General features: G+C 42.8%; 1 protein-coding gene across 1 annotated transcript in view; it reads right to left on the bottom strand.

Annotated features, from left to right (window-relative positions):
• The window catches only part of STK26 (serine/threonine kinase 26), a 59,651-nt gene that overhangs the window by 14,207 nt on the left and 21,665 nt on the right, over positions 1 to 23,779 (bottom strand). Inside the window, exons 3-6 of the mRNA XM_060756068.2 lie at positions 17,537 to 17,767; positions 10,872 to 10,928; positions 2,044 to 2,152; positions 1,795 to 1,952 (exon numbers count right to left, since the gene is read on the bottom strand). Of these exons, the coding sequence (XP_060612051.2) occupies positions 1,795 to 1,952; positions 2,044 to 2,152; positions 10,872 to 10,928; positions 17,537 to 17,767 (555 nt within the window). The remainder of the gene's footprint in view (positions 1 to 1,794; positions 1,953 to 2,043; positions 2,153 to 10,871; positions 10,929 to 17,536; positions 17,768 to 23,779) is intronic.

The following is a 23,779-nucleotide window of genomic DNA, read 5'->3' as shown; positions in this document are numbered from 1 at the left end:
CTTATAGTGTGTTTTCTACCCAAACTGAGACTTGATGTCAGTTATGAGTGAGACATGAGAGAAGCCTCACACAGGATGGTAAAACATCCGGGCGTCCCCTGGGCAACGTCCTTGCAGACAGCCAATTCTCTCACACCAGAAGCGACTTGATTCTGGTGTGAGTTTTTCAAGTCATAGAATCATAGAGTTGGAAGAGACCTCATGGGCCATCCAGTCCAACCCCCTGCCAAGAAGCAGAAATATTGCATTCAAAGCACCCCTGACAGATCCATCCGCTGTTTAAAAGCTTCCAAAGAGGGAGCCTCCACCACAGAGAGTTCCACTGCTGAACGGCTCTCAGAGTCAGGAAGTTCTTCCTCATGTTCAGATGGAATCTCCTTTCTTGTAGTTTGACATAACAAAAAAAAATCAAGATCCAATACTATAGTATATCTCCACTGGATCCCACCATTTCCAGAAACACTATTGATCTTCCCTCCTTCCTGCAGTCCCAGATCAAAGAGAAAGTCCTCTCCCAGATAAAGGGTATGGAATCATAGAGTTGGAAGGGACCCCCAAGGGTCATCTAGTCTATCCCCCTTCTGCCTTCATGCAGGAAAAGTACAATCAAAGCCCCTCCTGACAAGATGTCCACCCAGCCTCTGTTTTAAGAGCCTTCAAAGAAGATGCTTCCACTGGACTTCGAGGCAGGGAGTTCCACTGCTGAACAGCATTTATTTATTTATTTATTGTATTTGTAAACCGCCTTTCTTAGCCAATCGGCAACTCAAGGCAGTTTCCAACAAATCAATACATATAAAAACATAATACAGATTAAAACATTAAACAATATAAAACACCACAAAAGCAATAAAAACAACATCTCATTATTATCAAGCATTGTCCAATTCCATTGTCAAATCGTTCAATTTCCTATATTAGCTACTCTGCATTTGTAAACGCTTGCTCAAACAGCCATGTTTTAACTTGCCTCCGAAACGTTAAGAGGGAGGGAGCAGATCTAATCTCCCTAGGGAGGGTGTTCTATAGCCGAGGGGCCACCACTGAGAAGGCCCCGTTTCTCGTCCCCGCCAAACTTACTTGAGACAAAGGCGGGACCGAGAGCAGGGCCTCCCCAGATGATCTTAGAGTCCTCGATGGTTCTTTTCTTAAGGTCAGAGAGTTTTTCCTTGTGTTCAGGTGGAGTCTCTTTTTCTGTCATTATAACCCATGGCTCTATTTTGGCCTAGTTTTTAGAGAAGCAGAAAACAAGCCTCCTCCCTCTTCCTTATGGCATTCTTTCAAATATTTAAACATGGCTCTCATGTCTCCTTTCAAACTTCTCTTCTTCAGGCTACAAAGGTGCGTAATACGTATGAAAGTGCAGACACAGGCACAGAATTCCTATGTGAACTCTATAGGAATTCCTTTCAATATGGAACTTGGACCATCTTTTCAACACCAACGTCTAATGTCAGTTTAATGACCTTGGCAGTTGTGCTTATGGCAAATGGTGGAAGTGCTCCATCAGAAGATAAGAACAAAAGGCAAACGCGCACGGTAATGCTGTGCAAAAAGGAACCCAACAGGAAATCAAGAGGAGACACGACAACACCTCGGCCACAAGGGAAGAGGAGCGGCAGCATCTCTGCAATAGTAGTGTGCATACTATCCCTCTAGTTGAAGAACCATTTTGGGCTTTCAACAGGAAAGAAAACAATTCTTGTTTTGATGTGAGAGAAGACAAAGCTGGTCAAATGCAGGAAGCCAAAAGCCACAATCAAACACCAACTCTCACAAAGGCATGAGCCTTACTTTTGAGTCATAAGCCGACTGTTGGATGACTTCAGGGGCCATCCAGAATGGCGTGCCGACAAAGGTGTTCCTCTTGATCTGGGTATCGGTCAGTTGTCCCGCGACGCCAAAATCTGCAAGTTTGACGTCTCCTTGCTCCGACAGCAAGACGTTGGCGGCTTGGAGGGAGAAGAAAAGCGCAATTTAAAAAGGGAAGCATCTCCCGCGTAAACTGGTTTGGCCCTTTCCACTTGTTTACTACATACACACCTTTTATATCTCTGTGGATCTTCTTCTCTGAGTGTAGATAGTCGAGGCCTTTCAGGATTTCCTTGAGCATCGTCGCAATCTGGAACTCGTCGAACGGGCCGGCCTGGAGCTTAATAGAGAAAATATTATTAATAATATAATACAATATATTATTATTATTATTATTAACTAGCCATCCCCTGCCACGCGTTGCTGTGGCCCAGTCTGTGTATAAGTGTTTTGTGTGTGTGTATGTATTTGCGTATATGTGTACATATGTGTGCTTGCGTATATATATGTGGTTTTGCACATGTGTTGTAATGTTGTGTATATATTTTTGTGTATATATATGTGTGTGTATACATGTGTATATATTTGTGTATGTTTGTGTTTATATGTGTATATGTATATTGCGTATATGTGTGTATTTATGTGTGTATGTATGTGTATATGTATATGTGTGTATATGTGTATATTTGTGTGTGCTTGTGTATATATATGTGTGTATGTGTATATGTATATTTCTGTGTTTATATGTGTATATGTATATTGTGTATATGTGTGTGCTTGTGTATATGGATATATGTGTATGTATATTGTGTATATGTGTGTAGGTGTATATGTAGGTGTGTATATGCATATATTTGTGTGTGCTTGCGTATATAAACAAACACCAGTATCACCTTCCAGAAACACCAGTATCACCTTTTGTCCATGCCCCAGCATTATTTCCAATTTTAACTCTACATTTGGCCTTCCCACTGTTTTTAATTGTGTGTTGTCTTGATAATTTTGTGTATTTTATTTATGTTTTTAATTGCTTGTATTGTTGTTATTATTGCTTGTATTGTTGTGTTTGGGCTCGGCCTCATGGAAGCCGCACAGAGTCCCTTGGGGAGATGGTAGCAGGGTACAAATAAATTATTATTATTATTATTATTATTATTATTATTATTATTATATATGTGTGTGTGTCTGTATGCATGTATGCTTGTGTATATGTATATGAATGTATGTGTATATGTATATATGGTTTATTTTGGGGGGTTTTAAAGTCCTGCTGTTTTTTTCTGTGTTTTTAGGGGTGATGGTCAATCGTTGGCCTGACAGGTGTATTGTGTCCAAATTTGGTGTCAATTTGCCCAGTGATTTTGAGTTATGTTAATCCCACAAACGAATATTACATTTTTATTTATATAGATGTATCACCTGCCTCTCCTTGCAGCTCAAGGCGGTACAACAGCTACTTTCTATCCTTGGCCATCAATATTTGTTGGGATGTATTTGTAGAGAATGTGATATCCTCTACAAATACATCAAGGGAACACTTTAATACTTCAACTGGCAGATTAGAAATCACTGCCTAGAAACAAACCAAGTAGTCAAAGTGACCTGGAAATGCTATTAAACAAGCATCATGGGATGTTTAGAGCAAACATTTTAGAAAGGGGAAAGCTGGCCCTCAGGATACTTTCCCCCATTTTGATGAGTAAAATATGGAGATTTGGGGATCATCTAGTCTTAGTGCATGGAAAGTAATATTAATCTCCGCAACTACCTAAAAGACAATGTTTTGGGGCGAGTAGGGTTATTAACAAAAGACCCTTCTCATAAATGCACAGCAGAGTAACTTATTAGCAGCAGCGTGACCCAGCACCAGGAGCCTAAAGTGATAAAAAGAGCAAAAACACACAGGCAAATGTTATATCTTCCATAGGAGGCTTTTCTTTGTAGTAAAATAATATGGTTGCACTATTTACAAGAACAAGGTTTTCATACCACAAATCAAGTTCTTTATACTTCTTGGCTTCCACACTGGGCTTCTTTCTCATGCAGACTAACAGCTTTGCTCTCACAGAGTTTCTTCTCACACTAAACTTACACAGGGGCTTTATATACACAGCAGCCTTCACACACGATGGCCTTTAACCTGGGGCTTATTAACAAACCACCAAGCGTCTCACACCAGGTCTACTCATACTGAGGTCTTCTCACACTGAGGGCTCTCAGACTCACACCTACCTCAGACTAAGGCCTCTCATACTGAGGGCTCTCTCAGACTCACACCTACCTCAGACTAAGGCCTCTCACACTGAGGGCTCTCTCACACTGAGGCCTTCTTATACCGAGGCCTACTAACACACTGAGGCCATTCTCCCACAGAGACCTCTTACAAACTGAGGGCTACTAAGCTACAGGCACACCTGCTTATACTGAACTGCAGCTTTTGCTGAGTCATCCACTTCAAACCCTTTCTGCTTTCATGCAGGAAAAGCACAATCAAAGCCCTCCCAACAGATGACCATTCAGACTCTGTTTAAAGACCCCACCACCATCTAGTCCAGGGGTCCTCAAACTACGGCCCACAGGCCATATGCGGCCCGCGGAGGGCATTTCTCTGGCCCACGCAGCCTGGCCTGGCCTTGCGCAAAGCCACTCGCCGCTACCATCAGCGGCGTTTCTCCCTCTCTTCCCTCCGGAGCTACTTCGAGTGGGGTCGCGCCGGGACAGGCTTCTCCCTCCCGTGTGGGGCCTACGGGCGAGGGAAGCCGGCATTCCCTGGCCACACCCACCTGGCGCCGCTCCGCCAATTGTGGACACCCTCTGCTCCAGCCACTCTGCCCGTGTGGGAGGGAGAAGCCTCCCAGGTGGGTCCTCTGGAGAGCAGAGTGACCGGAGCAGAGGGTGTCTGCGATTGGCGGAGCGGTGCCGGGTGGGCGTGTTGTAGATGCTGGAACCACTCTGCCAATCGCGGATGCCCTCTGCTCCGGCCGCTCTGCCCGTGTGGGAGGGAGAAGCCTCCCAGGTGGATCCTCTGGAGAGCAGAGCGGCTGGAGCAGAGGGTGTCTGCGATTGGCGGAGCGGTGCCAGGTGGGTGTGGCCAGGGAACGCTGGCTTCCCTGGATATGCCCACCCGGTGCCGCTCCGCCAATCACGGACACCCTCTGCTCCGGCCGCTCTGCTCTCCGTGACCAGGAGGCACCTCCCACTCCACTTCCAGCCACGCCGGGAGAACAAGCCCCCGCAGAACCGCTTTGAAAAGGTTTGGCACATTTGGGCATATTATCAGTGGCAAGTTTGGTCCAGATCCATCATTGTATGAGTTCACAGCGATCTCTGGATTCTATTTCCCCCATACTCCACCAGTGTTCACATTTGGGCATATGGAATATTCGTGCCAAGTTTGGTCCAGATCTATCATTGAGTCCACAGTGATTTATGGAGGCAGGTGAACTACAACTCCAAAACCAAAGGACACTGCCCACCAAACCCTTGTTAACTTTTAAAATCTGTTTTAACTCTGTTTAATATGTTGCAATTTTTGAAATGTTTTGATTGTTTTGAGGCATAACATTGTGCCATTGTAGGCTGCCTTGAGTTCTCCTGTCGGAGTAGAGAAGGGCAGGGTACAAGTATGGCAAATAAATAAATAATTTTAACATTACTTGTTCTTCATTTTAAGTATTGTGTTTGTTCCCGTGTAAACTATAGTCCGGCCCGCCAATGGTCTGAGGGACAGTGAACTGGCCCCCTGTTCAAAAAGTTTGAGGACCCCTGATCTATTGAATGTCTCCACTTTGAATATTCATGGCACCCTAGAGTTAAAAGGGGCCCCAAGAGCCATCCGGTCCAACTCCCTTTTGTCACAAGGTAGCCACTGGAGTTGATCCAAATGCAGCAGATGGATCTGTTCATCCAACTACATGCTTCAACTAGAACTGCGACACTGTGCCAAAACATGCTACACATGCTTTTTCGTGTGAATATGCTTTTTCTCTCTTGGAAGCCTATTCTCTTTGCCTACGTGAGGACAGGAAGCCCTTATTTTCCTCCTAGGTTCCTGCTGAAGGCAGCCATTGGGGTTGAACATGTCAGCAGGTGCTGCATTTCCAGTGTGACAAAGTCACAATCTGCCACGAAGAAACAGGAAGGAATGCCATAAAACTCATGGCTAATAATACTAATACCAACATTCGTGGATCTCCTGAGCATAAATGCTGGTCTGTATTATCTTACAGGAAAAGGGTGGGTCTGGGTTAAGGGATCCACTTTGGTTTTAATCTATTTATAATTTTTGAAAAGAACGTCAGATAGACAGGCCACAATCCCGGCCATTTCCAAATGAGGACGTGTAGTCATTAAGTCAACAGGAGGGCTGGGTGGCAAGGGTTTGCTCCGGCGGGAAGCGTGTTTGCCTTGGAACGGAGGAGGCCTGAGCCCTGCCCAGACGCTGACTCATGTGGGAGACACTGCCGGCCCCTTGGCCTCAGTTACCCCACTGCAAAGGGAAGTGGCGGCTACCTAACGCATGAGGCGCTTGCAAAGAAATGGGAGGAGACATTAACTACATCTATATAAATAAAAATGCTCTGTGCATACTTCGAAAGTAGTTGTTCTACTGCATAAACTTTGTTTTTGTGGCTGCCACAAACCAGGTTGAATTGGTTGAGACTCAATGAGATAGTCATTGAAAAACTATAGCAAAATGTACTGCAGGTGTCCCTTTCACACAAAGTTTTTGCAGTTTAATAAACTTTTCCCATGTTTTAGGAAATGATATTTATAACCCAGGGAAAAATCGTGTTCCATCGTGCAATAGATCTGGACCAAACCTGGCATACAGGTCCATTGTGACCAACTTTAAGGACAGGTTAGGGGGCAATGACATAGGACAATGGGAGTTTTAGTTCACCCATACATGAAGAGCACTGTGAACCTCACCAGCAATGGATATGCGCCAAACTTGACACACACACATCCATGACCAACTTTAACGACTGGTTGGGTTTGGGAGGGCAATGACAGAGGACAATGGGATTTAAAGTTCATCCATTTGTGAAGAGCACTGTGGACCCCAACAACAGATCTGAACCAAACGTGGCACACAGACCCATCATGCCCAACTTTACATACTGGTGGGTTAGGGGTGGGAAGATGGGAGTTGTATTATGGATCTGAACCAAACATGGTGGCACACAAACTCATCATGGCCAACAAAAAATACTGGCTGGGTTTGGGGGAGAATTGGCTCCGGATATTGGGAGCTGTAGTTCACCCTGAATCAAGAGAGCCCTGTGACTCTCACTAACAATGGATGTCGACCAAATGTGGCACGCCAACCCACCATGACCAACAGCAATTACTGGCCATGGTTTGTTTTTTTTTTTGGGGGGGGGGGGGTTGATCCAGGATGCTGAGAGTTGTAGCACCCAATATCAAAGAGCACCGTGAACCCAACTGACGATGGATCTGAACCAAACTTGACACACTTAACCCACCATGATCAACTTTAAGTACTGGTGGAATTTGGGGGGAATTACTGGCCAGGGTTTTTTTTGGGGAGGAGGGGAGCTGATCCAGGATGCTGAGAGTTGTAGCACCCAATATCAAAGAGCACCGTGAACCCAATTGACGATGGATCTGAACCAAACTTGGCACACTTAATCCACCATGATCAACTTTAAGTACTGGTGGAATTTGGGGGGAAATAACTGGCCAGGGTTTTTTTGGGGGGGGGAGGGGGGGGCTGATCCAGGATGCTGAGAGTTGCAGCACCCAATATCAAAGAGCACTGTGAACCCAACTGACGATGGATCTGAATCAAACTTGGCACACTTAATCCACCATGATCAACTTTAAGTACTGGTGGAATTTGGGGGGAATTGACCTTGGATGCTGGGAGTTGTAGTTCACCCACTACCAAAGTACACCGTGAATCTAACCAACAATGGATCTGGACCAAACTTGGTACACTTTAAGTACTGGTGAATTTTTTTGGGGGGTGGGGGAGTTGACCTTGGATGTAGGGAGTTGTAGTTCACCCATTATCAGAGAGAACTGTGAACCTCACCGATGATGGATCTGGACCATATAACCGAACATGACCATATTAAAATAGTGGCAGGGTCTGGGGGGTTGACCCAGCATGACAGGAGTTGTAGTTCACACACATATTTATTCATTTTTAAATGCATCCATTAATAAGATCCAAAACCAAACAATGACCTTTTCTTTCAAAAGGCATTACCAATTATCTAACCTGGGTATCACTGGGGACCTAAGCTAGTCAATGCATACAAAAGTCAAAGTATGGGCGTATGTCTGTTGGTTGGTTTGATGGATCTGGACCAAATTTGCCAACTAAAATAATTGTGGAGTTTCAACTGCAATATCCACCTCATTTTAGGGCGAGGGCCTCAAAAGGTAAAAATTTGCAATCTATAGATAGAAAGAATTAGCCAATAGATATACATGCATGCAACATTCAGATGCAATCACAAGGGGGCTATCTACTGCTGAACTTTAATAAAAAATGTGCCTGTGTGGTGAATTAATACAAGATGTTTATGAGTAAACAAGTTATGTTATTTTTCAAAGAAGACTTTGTTTTTATCTCTGAGGGCGTATTTTAACTAAGAGGTTTCAAGGGAGTGTATATCTTTTTAGGCAATTACAACTGCTAATTATAACTGCAAATAAATAATCATCCTCTGATAACCAAATATATATTTTGTGGTGGCATGTCTTTATCCTTGGCAGTTTAAAGACATGCTTCTTCGGTTTAACAGCTGAGATAGCTGTGTGCCATTACATTTTTATGTGTGTGTCAGAAACATGTCAGACTTGAGAAACTGCAAGTTGCATCTGGTCTGAAAGAATTGGCCGTCTGCAAGGACGTTGCCCAGCGGACAGATGTTTTATCATCCTTGTGGGAGGCTTCTATTATGTTCCTGAGTGGAGAGCTGGAGCTGACAGAGGGAGCTCATCTGCGCTCTCCCCAGATTCAAACATCCGACCTGTCGGTCTTCAGTCTTGCCAGCACAAGGGTTTAATACACTGTGCCAGGGGGGCTCCTGTGCCATTGCATGAATGCTTCTGAATATCACTTGTTCAAAGAGTTGACTTCTAACAAGGTTATTGAGCTTTTCTTGACTAGTGGTTTTCAAAAGGTGGTCTCCATATGTTCATGGAGATTCACATTTATCAAACGGTTATGACATCATTTTTACCTTTTCAATAAGGTTATGGTGCAGTTATTTCTGATAGGTTATGGAATTTTCAATAGTAAGCAATTTAAAGAAGATTTATATTTTGGAAGGGGAATGTATATAAGTAAATAAATAAATGAATAAATAAGTGTGTGTGTGTGTGTGTGTGTGTGTGTTTGGGCCTTGTTGTAAGGCTGAGAGACTGTCACCTCCCAGGAAAGGCTGGATGAAGGAAGACTTAAGAATATTATTATAATAATAATAACAATAATAATAATAATAATAATAATACTTTATTTATATACCGTTCCATCTCCCCGAGGGGACTCAGAGCGGTACCCAAATAATATCATAAAACATGCAGAGTAAAAACAACATAACCATAAGATTAACAAACAAAATATAAGCATAACAATTGTCGCCATAATACACATATTATTAAAAGTAATCCTGCCTGTTCAAGGCAATTAGATTTGTGCAAGCCCAAAAATTCTAGGGGGCCCGGGAATTAAGTGCAATGCTATGGCAGGCAACAATAATATTAGGTATGTGGATGTCCATTCTGGGGCCGATTAGAGGAAAGAATCTGGGTAACTGGTAGGAAGAATAAGGCCGTATTCGACAATGTATGGAGCTGAGTTAGAACTGGTCATTTTCAAAGGCTTGTTGAAACCACCAGGTCTTCAAGCTCTTACAAAAGGAGGGGAGGGATGGGGCCTGTCTTATTTCCTTTGGAAGGGCGTTCCAGAGACAGGGGGCCACCACTGAGAAGGTCCTCTCTCTCGTCCTCACCACCGTACTTGAGACGGTAGTGGAACCGAGAGGAGGGCCTCCCCAGAAAATCTTAGAGCTCGTGCCCGTTCATAGGAGATGCGATCGCTGAGGTAGGCGGGGCCCAAACCGTTTAGGGCTTTATAGGTCATGACCTGCACCTTGAATTTGGCCCAGCAACTTATCGGTAGCCAATGAAGCTATTTTAATATGCTCCCTATAGTTTGCTCCAGTAAGGAGCCTGGCTGCCGTCCACTGTACCAGATCAAACTTCTGGGCTGTCTTCAAGGGCAGCTCCATGTAGAGAGCATTGCAATAGTCCAGTTTGGATGTAACCAAGGCGTGGACCACCCTGGCCAAGTCAGTCTTCACGAGGTATGGTCGCAGCTGGCGCACAAGAAAGGAAAAAAGGTATGAGGGAAGGAAAGATAAGGAAAGGAAAGGAGGATGAAAAAAGGGAGGGAGGAAAGGAAGACGAAGGAAGAGCGAGGAATATGTATGAGGGAAAGCAAGAAAAGATGGAAAGAAGGGAAGAAAGAAAGGGAAAAGGAAGGAAGGTAAAAGAAAGCCAGACAGACAGAGGAAGGTGTATGAGGGAAAGAATGGGAAGAAGGAAAGGAAAGAAAGAGGGAAGCAATGTAAAGGGGAAAGGGAGGAAGAAAAGAAAGAGCCACAAAGAAAATGCAAAGCTGGGCAATGTATTTCTGATGGCACAAATGGTATCAAAATGGCAGATATCTGGCTTGACGGAGCATACAACCTGGAGGAAACTACTCCACACCTTGAACATGAATGCGCTAAAAATAAACCAACCTGTCATTAATAGCAAAGTAATGATTGGCTGGTTCCAGAGTCCAGATCTCAGTTCTGTGAGCAAATAATTAAAATCTTGACTGAAAGAATGCTTGAATTGACTTGTTTCCCTCTGGGGCAAATATTTAGATTGCTGGAAGGCGGAGAGACATTTACTGCAAAGCTCAAATACCTGGCAAATGAATCTACTAGTGACTCACTAGCGACCAGCCAATTATTACCGGCACAAATCAGATGGTAAAATTAGACGGTGAAACAAGAGCAGCAAGCACTTACCAGATCCAATGCCGATCCCCCGCCTAAGTATTCCATTATTATCCATAACTTTGTGCCCTAAAAAGGAAATACAGATCAAAAGTCAGACTTCTCAAGGGAGATAAATATACCATTTTGTAGAAAGGCAGGTATCTCTTAAGATCAGTCATCTAACCCAATGGTTCTCGACCTTTCTAATGCCATGACCCCTTAATACAGTTCTTCATGTTGTGGTGACCCCCAACCATAACATTATTTTCATTGCTATTTCATTTTGATACTGTTATGAATCATAATATAGATAGCTGATATGAAGGATGTATTTCAACACTGGAACAAATTTGGCACAAATACCCGATACACCCAAATTTCAATACTGGTGAGGGTGGGGTGGGGGTGGGGATTTGATTTGGTTATTTGAGAGTCGGGGTGAGAAAAGCGGTATACAAATACTGTAAATAAATCAATCTATATAAATAAAAATGTAATGTTCATTTGTGGGATTAACAGAACTCCTGGCACGTAAAAAATTACATTTATTATTTTTCTCTATTTATTGTTGTTATTACATTTATTATTCTACTCTATTTACTATTATTATTATTATTATTATTATTATTATTGCTATTTTATGCTATTATTATTACATGTATTATTTTACTCCCTTTATTATTATTGGAAAGATATGTAAGATTGAAAGTTAGAATAATGGTTTAATCCGAGTCTTATCTTAAATGACAGTTTTATGTAAATATTCAAAAACATTTAACCTACTGATGCCTCAATTAATGTAATTTTATTGGCATCCAATTTTTTTTTTAAATTACCAGTAGCTGCTGCATTTCCCACCCTTGGCTTATACTCGAATCAATACATTTTCCCAGTTTTTTTGTGGTAAAATTAGGTGCCTTGGCTTATATTCGGGTCAGCTTATATTCGAGTATATAGGTACTTAAATTAAAAGTGTCCAAAAGCAGAAGGCTACTATTTTGATGGTCTTTTTTCAAGTGTAGTTTAAGAATGTACAACATCTCTTATTAGGCCTTTGTTCTTGCTTTAAATGGGGTTTGCTTTATATGTTGTTTATCATGAAGTATTACATTTAAAAACTGGTCGTTGCACACTGTAGGGACTGCATTTTATGGTCTTAGGACTACAAAGTATTTGCTTGTATGATTACGAAATAGGAATACATGGGTAGAGTATGAAATATTGAAGTAAGCACACCCAACAGGCCTTTCAATCTCACAAAATAGTCCTGCGATCACAAAAACAACACTAAATAATAACTGAAAAATAATAAATAAATAAAAATAATTAATAAATAAATTTAAATAATAAATGAGACATTGATGGGCTTTAGCTTTAATTTCTCGATGGTGAAATCTGCGAAAATCTGTATATGTTTCAAGTAGGAGCAATACTTTTCCAACCCAGTGTCCAATGGACTACAAAAGCCATCATCCTCAATCAACAGGATCAGTCTATTCTGCGTTAACTACTTTCTGTAGCCCCCTTTACAAGGCCAAAGGCATGTCTCCAATTTTCAGCGTTAAAACCAATTTCTAACCCAAAATCCTTTCCTGGCTATGGACTGAAAGCTGAGCAAGGAACTAAAGGTGTCCAAATAGCACACAGAGAACGCTCTGTTGAGGACCAGGAAGGTACATAGACCACCTTTATACTTCATGTGTTTGTTCTGACAATCGGAAAGTAGGAAGGAAGGGGTTTTGCCCCTTTTGGGGCCCTTCACAAAGCCCAACTGTGTGCCACTGGGGAAAAACTTTGAAAAAGCATTCCTTTCTGGGCAAACAGATACCTTTTGGGTGGTGGCAGCGTGATTCGGAAAAGTCTACACAGCAGAAGAAAGTAGACACTGTGTCCTTCCCAAAAAACTGCTCAAAAGAGTAGCTGTTGGAAACTTTACACAAAACACAGATTTAGCCTGCACATGGAAGAAAAGCACTTCTTTAGACTGAGAGCATATAATTTGGGAAGAGCCAGAGGTCCTGAAAGGGTCTTAAAATGGCTTGAATCCCCATACTACTACTATTATACAACAACAAAAACAACAAGAACAGATCATATAATAGTATTATAGAATTCTAACATCTCACCCGCCTCATAGGAAACCTGCTACAAAGCAGGAGCTTTTCTGTTGAGTTCCAGGGCCAGAGAAGCAGATGGTGGGAACAGAAGAACGCCCTGCCTCAGGGGAGCGTGCTTGCTCCAACCATGTTCAACATCTACACACATGACCAGCCGCTGCCAGAAGGGACAGAGAGTTTCATCTATGCTGATGATCGTGCCATCACCGCTCAAGCAGGGAGCTTTGAGATGGTTGAACAGAAGCTCTCCGAAGCTCTACTGCTTATTACAGGGAAAACCAGCTGATCCCTAATCCATCTAAAACAAAGACATGTGCTTTTCACCTTAAGAACAGACAACCATCCCGAGCTCTGAGGATTAACTGGGAAGGAATCCCACTGGAGCACTGCAGCACACCTCAATATCTGGGAGTCACTCTGGACCGTGCTCTGACCTACAAGAAGCACTGCCTCAACATCAAGCAAAAAGTGGGTGCTAGAAACAATATCATACGAAAGCTTACTGGCACAACCTGGGGATCACAACCAGACACAATGAAGACATCTGCCCTTGCGCTATGCTACTCTGCTACTCTGCTGCTGAGTATGCATGCCCAGTGTGGAACACATCTCACTATGCTAAAACAGTGGATGTGGCTCTTAATGAGACATGTCGTATTATAATGGGGTGTCCGTGCCCTATACCACTGGAGAAATTACACTGTTTAGCCGGTATTGCACCACCTGACATCCACCAAGAAGTATTTATTTATTTATTTATTTATTTCACTTGTATACCGCTCTTCTCAGCCATCAGGCGACTCAGAGCGGTTAACAACCAGTATCAACAACACAGTACAAAATCATTAATCATTTAAAACAGTAATATCAATTAATTAACATCAGAACAACAATACAGCAAAACAACAATCCATCACGTCTCATCAATAGAATCAGCATCCAATCTCGTTGTCCATTAATCCATATTCCAGTAATCAATCAATTGCACTGCTTAGTTGAAAGCCTGTTCGAAGAGCCAGGTCTTCACTCTCTTCCTGAATGCCAATAAGGAGGGGGCCGATCTAATGTCTGTAGGAAGGGCGTTCCACAGCCGGGGGGCCACTACTGAGAAGGCTCTGTCTCTCGTCCCCGCCAGGCGTGCTTGTGAAGCCAGCGGGACCGAGAGCAGGGCCTCTCCAGACGATCTTAACGTCCTAACTGGTTCGTAGGAGGAGATGCGTTCAGACAGATAGGTCGGGCCAGAACCGTTTAGGGCTTTAAAGGCTAAAGCCAGCACTTTGAATTGTGCCCGGTAGCAAATTGGCAGCCAGTGTAGCTGGCGCAACAGAGGAGTTGTATGCTCCCTGAGTGGCTGAAAAACTAGGCTTATACTCAAGTATATACAGTACTTTAGCTATACTATATATTTTCAACATTTCAGCTTGGAAATCGCTTCAACCCAACTGACAAATGAATGGCAAAAGCCACATTTTACATATGGTATATGCCAACATGCTCCTACTCTCCAGTCGGCTGCAGACAGCATTCAGGTTTATGTACTTAAAAAAAGAACTCCCAAATCCACCAATGCGCTCAGACCTGATCTTATAATCCAGGCACAACAAAGTCCATTCCTGACTGTTTCAAGCTCTCTTTGCTGCTGCCACCTCAATTTAAATGGAGGGAGAAAAGGGACATTTTGTTCTTCATTTCTGACTTCTTCCGAAGTGGCAAAAGCCCGGCCTTCTTCTTCATCACGCATGACTCCTTCCTGTTGAACATGACTCTGCACTTGCTGTCTCAATAAGCCGCATTCCTTCTTGCTACCTGTCATGTACGGTCTCATTTCAATGCTGTTTTTTAAAAGAAAAACCTGATCTAGCTGCCTTGTTTGTTGTCTTTGTGCCAGGAAGTTAGGATAGAAACATTTCGGCAAATTGACACGAAAACAAGAGCAATAACAACAGCAGAAAGCTCCGAAGGGCAAGTCCTTACAGGGCATAAACATCCCTATATCTTTTCTTGACAGCAAGTACAAGGAAGCGCTTGTGGGTTGGGTCTGGGCTGAACCCGGAACAGCGGCGTTTGCGAAAATGAGCCAAATTAAGAAACTCTTGCACTCTCTCTTTTGCAGAAGTCCGGAAGCTTTGGCTTCTTGCTTGTGATAAACTGTGGCTCATAACATCACTCTAATCTGTGTTTAAACTGAGTGACAATTAGTGGAAATGAGCCAATGTCAAACCATGGTTTGCAAAGGAGCCTTGTTTCTTCTACTGAGCAAAATAAGCCATGGTTTGCATGCATTGATCAGGACTCATTCTAAAGTGGAAGGAAGAAAAGGGGAGCTTGTGGGCCTTAGAGGTGCTATACCACATCCTCTTTTGCAGAAGCATACGACAAGCTCGGCCTCTCATTGAACATTGAGAAAACCAAAGTGCTCTTCCAGCAGTCACCAGTCAATCCCTCTCCAGAAATACAGAAATACAGCTTGATGGTGTAACATTAGAAAATGTTGACCCTTTCCATTACCTTGGCAGCCACCTCTCTACAAAAGTCAACATTGACACTGAAATACAACATCGCCTGAGCTCTGCAAGTGCAGCATTTTCCCAAATGAAGCAGAGAGTGTTTGAGGATCGGGACATCCATAGAGATACCAAGGTGCTTGTTTATAAAGCTACTAGCCACCCCCTGCCATGCATTGCTGTGGCCCACATGGGGATTCTGTGTGGGTGGTTTGGCCCAATTCTATCGTTTGTGGGGTTCAGAATGCTCTGTGATTGTAAGTGAACTATAAATCCCAGCAACTACAACTCCCAAATGTTAAGATTCTATTTTCCACAAACTCCACAAGTGTCCACATTTGGGCATATTGAGTATTCGTGTAGAGTTTGGTCCAGAGCCATTATTGTTTGAGTCCACAGTGATCTCTGGATATAGGTGAACTATAACTCCAAAACCAAAGGACACTGCCCACCAAACCCTTCCAGTATTTTCTGTTGGTCATGGGAGAACTGTGTGCCAAGTTTGGTTCATTTCCATCGTTGGTAGGATTCAGAATGTTCTTTGATTGTAAGTGAACTATAAATCCCAGCAACTACAACTCCCAAATGACAAAATCATAATTTTTGAGTGATTGTCATTCCTCGTGTTGTGAGACATTTTGTTGCCAAATTTGGTGTGATTTCGTTTATTGGTTCTTTTGTTTTTAAGGTACTCATTACGCACAGAGCATTTATTTATATGGATAGATAGATAGATAGTCCTCCCAAGCCTGCAAAACGTGGACTGTCTACAGACGTCACACTCAACTCCTGAAACGATTCCATCTTCTGAAAAATCCTGCAAATCTCTTGGGAAGACAAGCGGACAAATTTCAGCGTGCTCGAAGAAGCAATGACCACCAGCACTGAAGCAATGTTCCTACACCATCAACTCCTCTGGAGTGAATGCCATGTTGTCCAATCTTTATGGTAGAAACAAGGTTCCTGTGTACTTTCCTCTATAGTTCAATATACAGTTCAATAGATTTCCTTTCTTCATTCAAAACTTATCCATTTCAGTGGGAATTATTGCAACTCAATCAATAAATTGGACAAACGATAAAAGTTATAGCAGTTATCTACACTTGAAAAGCACCAGCACTCCCCTTCTGTAGGGATTAATCCTATCTGGAGAAGCTTTGATTTTGTGGCTGCCACAAACTAGAATGAATTGGTTGCGACTCTATAAGATTTTCATTATTTATTATTTATTTAAAACTTTTATATCCCGATCTTCTCAACCTCCATAGAGGGACTCAGACCGGCATTGAAAAACTATAGCAAAATGTGCTGCAGGATGTCCCTCCCAAAGAAACAAAGTTTTTGGAGTTTGGTAAACTTAATAATAATAATAATAATAATAATAATAATAATAACAATAATAATAATAAAAACCTTTATTTATACCCCGCTACCATCTCCCGGAGGACTCGGTGCGGCTTACAAGAGGCCGAGCCCAAATACATCAATAAAACAACACAGCAATACAGACAATAAATAACTCATAAACAAAGCAATAAACAATAACAGTAACACCACGACGCATTAAAAACCTATGGCAGGGCCAAATGTAATAATTAAGATTTTAAAATACTGGGCATGACAAGGTGACATATAACTAGGATGGGTATTTGGAGAGAAATGGAGCAAGCAGACAATCCTAGATCATTAGTAAAGTGCGATTAGGGACATGTTGCTTAGGGTTCCTTATTCTGGGAAGGCACACTGGAACAAACTTTTCCCATGTTTTATGATAGAACCAATTAGGAAATGGTATTTATAACATAGGAACAAAAATTGTGTTACATAGTGCGATAAGGTCAACCAAAACAGCAAATGAATAGCTCAGTGGCTAAACAACTGGAGCATGCTAAAGTTGGAATATCTTTAGTATTTCACAGTGTCCTGGAAACACAAGCATCAAAATGTGATGCAAACCACAAGCCCAAATCATATTCTATCCTCTATTTCAAAAAAACATAAAATTTTTGAAGTCACAACACTTTCAAAGCCACCAACTGTTTTCAGCAAAACATGACACAACCATATACGTTACCTTCAAATAGGAGCCGTAGTATTTTGTGACATATGGGCTGTCGCATTGGCTCAGGACAGTGATCTCCTGCTGGATGTCTTCAATTTCATCTTCGGCCTCTTCCAGGTCTATGATTTTGATGGCCACCACTTGCTGCGTCCGATTATCAATGCCTTTAAAGACTTCCCCAAAGGATCCTTTCCCGATGCGTTCAAGCTTCGTGAAAAGCTCTTCGGGGTCTGCTCTATGGTTCTGGGAGAAGAAAGAAAGGGGGGGGGGAGAAACAAGACAACGATTAGACATCTGCCTTGATTCAGGTCAAACTGTCCCTTTCCCATCAAACAAAACCAAAGAGGATTGATGTGGGCAGCAAGGGTTCCCTCCTAAGAAAACCCACAATATGTTTCATTATGTTTTCACAGCATTATAGTTGCACATTGAGTACCATCTACAGCAGGGGTCCGCAAACTAAGGCCCGGGGGCCAGATACGGCCCTCCAAGGTCATTTACCCGGCACTCACTCAGGATCAACCTAAGTCTGAAACGACTTGAAAGCACACAACAACAACAACAACAACAACAATCCTATCTCATCAGCCAAAAGCAAGTCCACACTTCCCATTAAAATACCAATAAGTTTATATTTGCTGAAATTGTTCTTCGTTTTAATTATTGTATTGTTTTAAAGTGTTTTTGCACTACAAATAAGATATGTGCAGTGCACATAGGAATTCATTCATGCTTTTTTCAAATTATAACCCGGCAGGCGTATAACAGGGTTGGGAGAACAATAGCACCTTGGTCTCCCTACAGATGTCCTGATCCTCAAAGACTCTCTGCTTCATTCAGAAAAATGCTGGACTTGAAGAGCTCAGATAGTGTTGTATTTCAGTGTCAATGTTGACATTTGTGGAGAGGTGGTTGCCAAGGTAGCTGAAATGATCAACATTTTCTAATGTTACACCATTAAGCTGTATTTCTGGCATTGCAGAGGGATTGGCTGATGACTGCTGGAAGAGCACTTTCATTTTCTTAATGTTCAGTGAGAGGCCGAGCTTCTGGTAAGCTTCTGCAAAGGTGTTTAGAGTGGCTTGTAGGTCTTCTTCTGAATGCGCCAGACTACGTTATTATCAGCATATTGGAGTTCTACAGGGTGAGGCAGCCTAACTTCCTTTTTTCAAAACTTAATAAAACCCATTGTATGAATCAGATTTTTTTTTATAATAGGTTCTTGTGGGTTTTTTCGGGCTATATGGCCATGTTCGAGAGGCATTTTCTCCTGATGTTTCGCGTTTGGGGAAAAGAGACTTGACATTTGGGAGTTGTAGTTCCTGGAATTTATAGTTCACCCGAAGCATTCTGAACCCCACCAACGATAAAATTGGGTCAAACTTCCCACACAGAACCCCCATGACAAACAAAAAATTCTGTGTTTTCTAATGGTCTTTGGCGACCCCTCTGACACCCCCTAACGACCCCCCCAGGGGTCACAACCCCCAGGTTGAGAAACACTGATTTAGCATGTTCAGACACACACATCTGTTGCTCTGAATCTCCCATGCTCTTCTTGCATGAAAAATGCTAGATGTTTAGAAAATTAGGAGTGGAAGATCATTTGCTAACATTTTTTCAAAGCGTTCTGTTGTTTTTTAGCTGCTTTTAATGAAAGTTTCTGAAAGTTTGGGGAAAATGTTGGTCGTCATTGACATCAGCCCCTTTCCTTTGTTCCTCACTGGGTCTCTTCACTTGCAGTCTTTCCTCCCAGGATCCGATGACGGAAACCCAAAAGTCGAATTTATAATAGTATACAATGCTGCCTTTTGAATGGTTTGTGTACATGATTCCAGGAGCAACCCTGTGGCTCAATTTGGATGTCTGGATTTGGTTATGTTTCCATTCTCCCCCCTGCTTTTCCCCCAATGAGACGATGTTTGCATACAGCTGCTGTTTAAAGAACAACAGTTTTTTTAAAGTCAGGCTATATATATATATATGTTCTGAAAAAACCTGCTTCATTTCTGAATGTGTCTGGAGCCCCGACACATGTTTACTTGCAAACTTCGAGAAAGAGAGAAAGAAAGAAATCTTTCATGTGTTTCTTTATCTCTTAACCAAGGTCTTAGCATTATGGCCAAATGTTTGCCTTTCTCTGGTGCAATCCAGCCCTGGAGATAAATATTGAGAAGTGGAAAATTCCACAGGGATCTTGGACTTTTTTAGCATCAGAGGAAACCGGCTATGCAATTATCAGCGGGTTTCTAAAAGGGAACATATTAAGCAAGCCGGGGAGGGTGCATCTTAACCGCTTGCACTTGAAAGGCACAAAACTGAATGTGTTCCCTTGTTGGGAGCACACTGATCTCCTACTTTTGGAGGACTTGCAAATGCATCATTCTCCTGATCCTAATACAAGATTGCATTGAAACAACAACTTGGGCTGCAACTGCAGCTACTTGTCTCAATGCAGTCATAATAGTCCTGCATCATTTCCCAGTTCCTTGGGTTCCAGAAAGCCTTTAATTTTGGGGCACTCCCTGTCTTCAGGGGTGGGCTTTTTGTTGGGGTTCAGCCTGATCCTGATGTGTGAACCGGATTCTCTGATAGTTTTTCCAACTGAGCAAGCTCTCCCTGACCCTGACAGTGTGGAATCTGTTGTTGATGCTGAGGTCAGCGGTGATGAAAATGAAACTCAACAGCTGGAGGAAAATGTTTCGGAAGCTAGCCGTGATATCTCTCCACCTGGGGTTTTTAATGAGGACCGAAGAGAACAGATAGTTAGAGACAGAAATATTTCCCAGTTTCTACGAAGGTCAAATCGTTTACAGGAGAGACAGGCCCAGGCTTCAAAGTCAAGGGGCGTTTCAAAGAATAGCTTCTTTGGTTTAAGAGGCCTCCTGCCGGGTGCCTCTTTAGATCAAGCATCGTTTGGGACTGTGGCCGTGCCTTGGCAGAATTCCTGTGTTTCATGGCCGGTAATCCCAGAGGCTTCTAGTTATCAAGTTCATAGTTAGTAAAAGGCTAACAGATTCCTGGTTCTTGTATTGTGGCTTTTGAAATTTTGCTCAAGTTCAGAGATTCTACTGACTGCTGTGTTTTCTGTGGCTTTTTGACTTTGCATTTACCTTCCTTTTGTAACCAATTTTTCATCAATAAACAAGGATTGCTTTTCCTACAGTCCAGTGTGGTGGATTTAATCTTATGGTCTTGTTTCTTGAACTGGGATGCAACACTTTTAGAGGTGAGCTCCCGTTGTTAGTTGCAGCTTCTTCCAACCTAGTAGTTCAAAAACATGCAAATGTGAGTAGATTAGTAGGTACCGCTCTGGCTGGAAGGTAACAGTGCTCCATGCAGTCATGCTGGCCACGTGACCTTGAAGGTATCTATGGACAACACCGGCTCTTTGGCTTAGAAATTGAGATTAGCATCACCTGCCAGAGTCCCAACACAACTAGACTTAATGTCAAGGAGAAACCTTCACCTTTACTATATCTATATAAATATAGGTAGTCCCCAAGTTATGAACAAGAGATGTTCTGCAGGGAGGAGGGAGCAAGCTTGTTCTCTGCTTCCTTGGAGACTAGGACAAGGAACAATGGCTTCAAACTACAAGAAAAGAGATTCCATATGAACATGAGGAAGAACTTCATGACTGTGAGAGCCGTTCAGCAGTGGAACTCTCTGCCCCGGAGTGTGATGGAGGCTCCTTCTTTGGAAGCTTTTAAACAGAGGCTGGATGGCCATCTGTCGGGTGCTTTGAATGCAATATTCCTGCTTCTTGGCAGGGGGTTGGACTGGATGGCCCATGAGGTCTCTTCCAACTCTTTGATTCTATGATTTGTTCTTAAGCAGAATTTGTATGTAAGTCAGAACAGGTACATTTTTAAGTGTAGCCCCAGCCAAATATATATATTCTTTAGCTTTGGCTAGCATAGGGAAGAATGATCTGCTCTGTGACATTTGTTTGACTATCTTTGACTCTGTTCAGAAGATTTCAGCACACTTTCTGTCCTTGTGATCATTGGATTTTGGAAAATTGAACTTGTGTTAAAGCTTCAGTGGAGACCCCTTCTCCCCTGCTAATAGCTCTTCCAGTAGTGGATTTCCCTTCTGAGGGGGAGATTTGTCTCACTTCCTGTTATTTCAGCCCCGTTCTTAGCTATGAGTCGTTTGTGTGTCAGATGTTTGCAACTCAGGGAGTGTTTGTATATAATAAAAGTGACAATATGTTTGTATTTATGACGGTATGTGGGTAATTTCCTTTTGGCTCCCACTTACAGAGAGCCCCGTGCCCCCCGCCAACAACAGATCTGGACCAAACTTGCCTTACAAAACCTTCCCTGGCCAACAAAAATAATGGAGGGAGAGGGCCAGGTCACCGTGCCTCAAACTGTTGGAGGGCTAGATTATAATTTGAAAACAAAACATGAATGAATTCCTATGCACACTGAACATATCTTTGTAGTGCAAAAACACTTAAAAACAATACAATAAGTAAAATGAAGAACAATTTTAACAAATATAAATTTATTAGTATTTCAATGGGAAGTGTGGGCCTGTTTTTCACTGATGAGATAGGATTGTTGTTGTTGTTGTTGTTTGTTTTCAAGTCATTTCAGAGTTAGGTTGACCCTCAGTGAGGGCTGAGTAAATGACCTTGGAGGGCCGTATCTGGCCCTCGGGCCTGAGTTTGAGGACCCTTGGTCTACAGACATCACACTCAACTCCTGGAATGATTCCATCAACATGGCCTCCAAAAAATCCTACAAATTTCTTGGGAAGACAAGACTGGAAGAAACAAAGAGCACCAGCATTGTAGCGATGCTCCTATGCCATCAACTTCGTGGGGCTGGCCATGTTGTCCGAAAGCCCAATCATCATCTTCCAAAGCAGTTACTATACTCCCAACTCCCAACTCAAGAACGAAAAAAGTAACATTGGTGGACAGGAAAAGAGATTTAAAGATGGGCTTAAAGCCAACCTTAAAAACTTTGGCATAGACAATAAGAACTGGGAAGCCCTGGCCCTTGAGCACTCTAACTGGAGGTCAGCTGTGACCAGCAGTGCTGCAGAATTCGAAGAGGCACAAATGGAGGGTGAAAGGGAGAAACGTGCCAAGAGGAAGGTGCATCCAGCCAACCCTGAATGGGACGGCCTTCCACCTGGAAACCGATGTCCTCATTGTGGAAGAATATGTGGCTCAAGAATACGGTTCCACGGCCACCTACGGACCCACCGCCAACACACTACACTTGGAGGACCATCATTCTCAGACTACTAGAGATCGCCAAAATAAGTAATATAGAGAGATAAATAGGCAGGCTACCCCAGGCAGAGAAATGACAAAAGAGTGCGAAAATGCTTGTTGACCCTCTAGTAGCCTCTCCCAGGCTCCATCCACACTGCCATATAATCCAGTTTGCTGTAGAACCATATAATCCAGTTCAAAGCAGATAATCTGGAATCAGAAACTGGATTATATGTAGATGAGGCCCCAGAGGGCCAGGCAAAGATGGAAGCGAGCAGGAGAAAGCACACCTGAAGATGACAAAACTTGGGCAATAATGTGTTTTTAATGGTTTTATGTTTTTATCTGTGAATTTCAACTGTGTTGCACCCCACCTTGGACGAGCCGCCCCTGCACATGCACAATGGAGGACCTTCTTGCAGCAACACCAGAGGCACTCCAAGTGGCTAGATACTGGTCAAAGGACATTTAATCAACCACCAAGCTTGCAAATTTTGTGTTTTGTCTGTTTATTTTGTTCTGTTAGAAATGTTGCCCCTGACACGATAAATAAATAAACCTGAGCCCTGCCACATGCACAGAGGCGGCCCTAGGTAATTTTCAATGGTAAGCAAACAGTATTTTGGCCCCCCCCCCCCCCCCCCAACCAATCATTGACATATATTTTTTGTTCGTCGTGGGAGTTCTGTGTGCCATATTTGGTGGTTCAATTCCATCATTGGTGGAGCCGAGGGGGCGCTCCTCGAGTGGTGGTCGAGGGGCATTTACAGAGGCGCCCCTGCACCCCGCAAAAAAAAGTGTACTGCAACCGCTTACTTTGCATAATGGACGAGCCGCCCCTGCACATGCACAATGGAGGACCTTCTTGCAGCAACACCAGAGGCACTCCAAGTGGCCAGCCACTGGTCAAAGGACATTTAATCAACTACCAAGCTTGCAAACTTTGTCTGTTTGTTAAAAAATGCAACACAACTGTTCAGTCTGCTCCTGACACGATAAATAAATAGAGACAAGGAGAA

Source organism: Anolis sagrei, chromosome 10, assembly GCF_037176765.1.
Source record: "Anolis sagrei isolate rAnoSag1 chromosome 10, rAnoSag1.mat, whole genome shotgun sequence".
Taxonomy (NCBI): domain Eukaryota; kingdom Metazoa; phylum Chordata; class Lepidosauria; order Squamata; family Dactyloidae; genus Anolis; species Anolis sagrei.
Note: the sequence above shows the minus strand (reverse complement) of the source record. Positions and strands in the feature narration are given on the sequence as shown.